General features: G+C 31.6%; 1 protein-coding gene across 1 annotated transcript; it reads left to right on the forward strand.

Annotated features, from left to right (window-relative positions):
* Window positions 1–2,672: 2,672 nt before the first annotated feature.
* Window positions 2,673–5,487, forward strand: LOC129906701 (maltase A1-like). Its single transcript, XM_055982586.1, has 6 exons — window positions 2,673–3,230; window positions 3,293–3,871; window positions 3,939–4,046; window positions 4,191–4,537; window positions 4,597–4,740; window positions 5,375–5,487. The coding sequence occupies exons 1-6, from the start codon at window positions 2,712–2,714 to the stop codon at window positions 5,439–5,441; spliced, it is 1,764 nt and encodes a 587-aa protein (XP_055838561.1). The 5' UTR covers window positions 2,673–2,711; the 3' UTR covers window positions 5,442–5,487.
* The last annotated feature ends 1,557 nt before the right edge of the window (window positions 5,488–7,044 follow it).

The raw sequence follows: 7,044 nt of genomic DNA on the forward strand, positions 1-7,044 counted from the left end.
TCTCAAAAGTCTAGAAAAATCTCATGTCCGCTTGTCGCGATTTCAAGGTCAAATCGCGAAATGGAGATTTTCAAAATTAGCAATAATAGGCTATGGTATTATATACACATATGATACATGATTTCAAGGTATTTTTAAATACTGATTCCAAAAAATCTAAAATCAAGACAATCTGACGTCTCTGGAAAAAGTTATACCTGTTTTTCATCTGTCAACTCTTATTATTATAACAGTTGCAAACTTACTGCCGAAAAACCCTTAAAAGTTATGGTAGATGAACTAAATTTTGCATTAAGATTTTAGAATCCATCATTATTAAAAATCAAAACAATCCATTACAAAAATATATATACCTACGAAATAATGGTATTTTTTGATGGAGGGGCAAATTTTAGAATATGCACTAAAGAAGATTCTTGTTCATCTTAGGAATAAGTGCAAATAGGCTAATTTTTTCATTTTAATCTTTGTTTGGATATTCTTTAATTACCCTCAAAAATTTTAAAAAAATCTCATGTCCGCAAGTCCTAATTTTCTTGGTTTGAAAATAAGGTGCAGATTTAAAAAAATTGAAAAACTACACCTTAGATATTTGTGTCAGATCAACATGAATAAGGTGCATTACTTTTCAGGGATGGTCAGGTTGACTTGTTTGTGAGTTTTGTTGGAATTAGTGTTAAAAAATACCTTTAAATCATGTCGCTTAAGTTGGTATACATATAAAAATTTAAACTTTTCTTATTAATTTTTTAAAATCTGCACCTTATTTTCAAACCAAGAAAATTAGGTCTTGCGGACATGAGATTTTTTTAGATTTTTGAGGGTAATTAAAGAATATCCAAACAAAGATTAAAATGAAAAAATTAGGCTATTTGCACTTATTCCTAAGATGAACAAGAATCTTCTTTAGTGCATATCCTAAAATTTGCCCCTCCATCAAAAAATACCATTATTTCGTAGGTGTATATATTTTTTGTAAGGGATCGTTTTGATTTTTAATAATGATGGATTCTAAAATCTTCATGCAAAATTTGGTTCGTCTATCATAACTTTTAAGGGTTTTTCGGCAGTAAGTTTGCAACTGTTATAATAATATGAGTTGACAGATGAAAAACAGGTATAACTTTTTCCAGAGACGTCAGATTGTCTTAATTTTAGATTTTTTGGAATCAGCATTAAAATATACCTTGAAATCATGTATCATATGTGTATATAATACCATAGCCTATTTTTGCTAATTTTGAAAATCTCCATTTCGCGATTTGGCCTTGAAATCGCGACAAGCGGACATGAGATTTTTCTAGACTTTTGAGATATGTTATAGAATGGCAAAAGGAAGATATTGAGCAAAAAAAATTTCTACTAACATTCATTCCGAGATTTACCCCTTTTTTCTCCTTATTTGACTGTATTATATGTTTTTAAGAAAATCCACGGATACCTTTAAAAATATTTTTTAATTCTTTGGAACTTTAATATTTATTAGAATGTAGTATTTGACTAAAAACTACCAGGTCATTCAATAATGGTATAAATATGTTCATGATATTGCAAAATTTTATACAGAATCAATTAAAAAACGAAACATTTTTTTTCTCAATTTCATCTTTAAAACATAATTTCACAAAAACTATTTAATGAAACAACTTGAGTCAAAAAATAAAATAAAGAATAGATTACTAGCTTTAAGAAAAGTTATAACTTATAACACAGGATTGTACGTGTATTTTTTTTTGTTTTTAATTTTTTTTTTCTCTCCCGTCTAATCGGGAGGTAAGTGGGTAAGCACTTAAGTGACTTTTACTGTACCAACAGAATGTAAATTTTTCCTTTCCGAATAACTTTTTTGTCATCTGGTACATTATTTGATGTGGGAAATGTGCCCAAATATTTTTGGCCAGGTTAAGACCAAAATACCGCACTGTGCGTCGTTAAAATTCGCTTCTTGTCAGTCAGTCGTATGATACTTCACTTTATTTCTAATCGCAGCTGATCGAGAACATGTGTTGACAAGCAAAAAAATCCAAAGGTATCCTAAAAATTTCTAAATACTCGTGTATCTTATGGGAAATTTGAAGAACAGCTGATTCGTGTTCACGAACGCACCCAATGAACCTTATACTTCAGCAACTTCGATCTAACTAAACCTGTAATATTGATTTGTTTTACTTATCAGTACTTTCTTTTCATATATAAAAATAAAATTAAATTCTTGGCGTTAATGCTTTGTGTACCCTCTTGTCCTATATTACGTAAGTTTTTGGTTAAGGTTAAATTATTTGTTTTCGAACTACTACAAGTTGCTTGGGTATTGTATCATAACATTCAAAATTAAACAAACTGAAAATTTTCTCAAGAAGTTTATTACTTAATCCGAAACAATTGAAACTCTTGTATCATATGCTTGTAAAAAATATAAAATTCGAACAAATAATCTCATTGAGAAATTTAATCTCAAAAGTATAGAAATTCTGATGCTTGTAAAAAATATAAAATTCGAACAAATATTCTCATTGAGAAATTTAATCTCAAAAGTATAGAAACTCTGATTCTTCTATTGAATAAGCTTAGCGTTTCAATGTTTGTCAACTTACATAATCACAGATTGCTTGTAATCTATTGTGTACATTGATTTTTAATTGATTTTGAATTTTATATAAATAACAGTGAATATTTTATTATAAATCAATAATATAGTGTACATTTGAAACATGGGTATCATTTGTTTAAGTCTATTAGCAGTAGTTTTACTAACTACTGGTATTCTAGCCTGCAAGGCTCCTGATACAACTGAAACCAACAAAGATTGGTGGCAAACTGCTCAATTTTACCAAATCTATCCACGGTCTTTTATGGACTCTGATGGCGATGGAATTGGTGATTTAAATGGAATAACCTCAAAATTGGAATATCTTAAGGAAATTGGCGTAACTGCAGCTTGGCTTTCTCCTATTTTCAAGTCACCTATGGTTGATTTTGGTTATGATATCTCAAGTTTTTATGAAATTCAACCAGAGTACGGAACAATTGATGATTTGAAAAACCTCATCGTCAAGGCAACATCACTTGGTTTGAAAATTGTTTTGGATTTTGTTCCAAACCATGCTAGTACTGAAAATGAATGGTTTAAGAAATCGGTAAAACGTGAGAAAGGCTTTGAGGACTTTTTTGTTTGGAGTGATGGAGTTGTGAATCCTAGCGGAGGAAAACGACTTCCACCAAGTAATTGGGTAAGGAAAATTAAAAAATGTTAAAAGACATAAACGAAAAAACAATTTTGCTGGTTATGTAGCTTCAAGCCTTCAGAGGATCAGCTTGGGAATGGAATGACGAGAGGCAACAATACTACCTTCATCAATTTGCAGTTCAACAGGCCGATTTGAACTATCGCAATCCAGTGGTTGTGGAAGAAATGAAACGCGTCTTGCGGTATTGGTTGGATATAGGTGTTGCTGGTTTTAGAATTGATGCAGTTCCTGTTCTATTCGAGGCTTTACCTGACAGTACAGGACGTTACCCGGACGAACCACTCAGTGGTACTACCGATGATAAGGATGATAATGAATACTTGAATCACATTTACACACAAAACCAACCGGAAACTCTTGACATGGTATATCAATGGCGTACCGTCATGGATGACTATCAACGAATTCATGGTGGCGAAACAAGAGTCTTGTTAATAGAAACATATGCACCAGCTTGGTTTACTATGCCAATGTATGGAAATGCTACAACAAAGGGTGCACATTTGCCATTCAATTTTAATTTGATTACAATGTTAGACAAAGGATTTACAGCAACAGATCTAGAAAAGAGTATTGCTGCTTGGTTGGATAACATGCCTGCAGGGAAAACAGCAAATTGGGTGGTGAGTTTAAATAAAACAACATCAAACTATTGAACCTTTAGGCATTCATTTATTTTTTTGTTTGAAGACTGGGAACCATGATAGAAGGCGTACCGCAAGTCGGTATGGAATTGAAGTAGCTGATACTATGAATATGCTGGTTATGATGTTGCCAGGAGCAAGTATTACTTATCAGGTATGAAGTATGATTTGTTTTCGATATTTTGTGTTTTTTTCTAAGAAAAGAACAAAAGCTAAAATCAGATTATAGCATTCTTTTCCGTTAAAAAAAAATTAAGTGTTTCTAAAATATTTTTGTATCGAATTATTTATTTCACAGGGTGAAGAACTCGCAATGATCGATGGTGAAATATCTTGGGCAGATACTGTTGATCCAGCTGCATGCAACTCTAATCCAGATATCTATGAGAAATTTACTAGAGATCCAACACGTACACCCTTCCAATGGAATAGTAATAAAAATGCTGGGTTTTCTACAGCTGAAAAAACTTGGCTGCCACTTGCTGCTGGCTATGAAACAACAAATGTTGAAGTAGAACGAAAAGCGACGAGAAGTCATTTAAATATTTACAAAGCTTTGGTTAATCTACGTAAAACAAGTAAATTACTTCAAAATGGAAATTATAGATTCAAAGCTCTTAGTGCAGGGGTATTCATATTAGAAAGGTAAAATTTTAACAAATTTCATGTGCTTTCAATTACAACCTCTTATTATTTTTCAATAGATCATTAACAACTGGTGAGAAATTAGTGTTTTTAGCTAATGTTGGCAGCTCGCCATCGACAATCAATATAAGAGATTATGATGTAACTTTACCAGAAACCGTCAAGACTTCTATCATTAATTTGTCTTCAACTAAAGGGGAAGGGTAAGTACACAAAAAAGTCTTTAAGGATCTACATTACAAGCCGCCTAGGTTACAAAATTTTTTTGCCTATCAGTTTTCGACCCTTGGCTTCAAGACCTTTAGCTGAGAATTCTTTGTTTGATCTTAAGATTTAATTTTTTAAAAGGTCTCTCCAGATGTTTAACATTACTTGTATACCTATGTCTACTATATTCTACATGGTATTTTGCTTGCTGCCGTTTGTATTGGGGCCAGGTATAATTGTATTGTTTTAATAGCACTGGGCTTTTCAAAGAGATTAAACATCCATTTTCCTATGCTTTGCTTGAAAATCATTCATTCCCTAAAAAGTGGTTTTGTTCCAGTTCAATTTGTGTCTGACCAGAGTCCAACACTTTTGTATGACCTTCTCCACTTAAAACAACAGTTTAAAGAACTGCTTTGAGAAACTCTAACCATGGTGCAACGCATGGCAGTTAACCAAACCAAATTATAAAAAAAAAAATTAATCCGAAAAAAAATTTTTTGCTTACGTAAGGACTTCGTCGTAAAAAATTAAAATTCCAATTCGTGAAATTAAAAACATTTTTTCTAAATTAATCTTAAACAAACAATTACACCATGTTACTAATTATTGTTTTTCTTTTTATTTTAGGGTTACCCTATCAGCCGGAAATATAGAACTTAGTGCATATGAGGCCTTGATTTTAGTAAAAACATAACTTTTCACTGCCAAAACGAAAATGTAGTACTTACATGTTATTTAAATGTAATAAAAAAATAAGTAAAATTAAATATTTTTTAAAACGACGACGAATGATTATCTATAGAAAAAATGTTCGTCATAAAATTATCTACAAATATTGCCTTATGCATTATTCTGTGAAATCAACCGTTTTCGGAATAGAGCGATTTCAAGCGTAGGCATAATACATGATATGTAATAATAGGTTTGTTTTATTTAAAAGTGAATAGTTTTGCATTTGCATACTGAAAAATACATGTGTAAGCTCTTTTTTTTTATTATATGCATTTTTATAACTTTGACTTGTAATTGACATTCAAACTAACTTACTAAACTTGCTACGCTTGAAATCGCTCTATTCCGGTTGATTTCACAGAAAAATGCATAAGGCAATATTTGTAGATAATTTTATGACAAACAATTTTTCTTTAGACCCTTATTGACCTCCGAGTAACAGGTTGCGAGATATATGCGAAAAACTGATTTTCGTGACCTTTTGACCTCTATAACTTCTAACGCGGACGCGATATCAATGTCGATTTTTCACATCTTCATAGCAACGCCGTAACAAAGGTCTATACCTAAATCGAGCCCATTAGGAATTTTTCCGCAGATGAAACCTAAAATTACTGGACTATTACTGAAGCTTTCAAAATGTATATTTTGTTTCACAAAGTACCTACTAGCATTTTGAAGACTCGTTGGATTTTAAATAAATGGCCATCATGCCAATGAAGACTTCACAGACTCCAGAAGAACTTAAAGCAAATAGACAGTTGAGAACGAAAAGCATTCAATTTACGGCAGAATACAGCTCAAAGAGTAGCCCTACCCCTAAGCTAAAGAGCTAAGGATGTGCGTTCATACCAATATCTTACAAATTTATGTTGATAACGGGCTAAAAAGAGATTTTAAAGAAGTATTACGACGAGCATAATATATCTGTACACAGAGAAAAATAGACCACATAAAATAGAACAAAAACAATAAGATTTCTCTATGGTTTTCATCCAAGAAGGAAACCTTATTAAAACAATCGGGTTTTCCTTATTGTTTTAAAATCTGCAAAAAAATAAAAAAACGATGACCAGGCTGGGAATCGAACTGGAGACTTCAAATCATTAGTCGCCCACCTTACCACCTGAACCAACCTGCCATGAAAATATTGATCACGATTTTTGTTCTAGTGCTAAGTTGCAAAAAAAATCAACTTTTCAGTCAAATTTTAATAAGATTTTCTCTATAAAATTAATAAGAAATCTCCTTAAAAAAACCCTATTAATCGTTGATTTAAATAAGATTTCCTTATGAAATGTGTGGACGGTAAAACAATATGGCAATCTGTTAGTTTTTAGCGGGTCATATTTTTCTCTGTGTAGAACTTTGGGCTAGTTTCAAGTGTATCTATCAAAAATTTTTAAGAAGAATACTTGAACATTTATGACATCGCATGCTAGTTTTACCTTTATGTATGTGAGCTCGTATCAGCTCAGATGTTATCGATGCAATGAAATTAGCTGTTAAAATATGTGAAAGGTGCTTTTGATTAACTAATGTCAGTCAATAGAATTTCTTTTAAA

Source organism: Episyrphus balteatus, chromosome 1, assembly GCF_945859705.1.
Source record: "Episyrphus balteatus chromosome 1, idEpiBalt1.1, whole genome shotgun sequence".
Classification (NCBI taxonomy): Eukaryota; Metazoa; Arthropoda; class Insecta; order Diptera; family Syrphidae; genus Episyrphus; species Episyrphus balteatus.

Coding starts and splice junctions, on each gene's coding strand:
- LOC129906701 (XM_055982586.1), top strand. CDS start 2,712: ATGGGTATCATTTGTTTAAGTCTATTAGCAGTAGTTTTACTAACTACT. Junction 4,047..4,190: donor GAGCAAGTATTACTTATCAG/GTATGAAGTATG, acceptor TTTATTTCACAG/GGTGAAGAACTCGCAATGAT. Junction 4,538..4,596: donor GGGGTATTCATATTAGAAAG/GTAAAATTTTAA, acceptor ATTTTTCAATAG/ATCATTAACAACTGGTGAGA.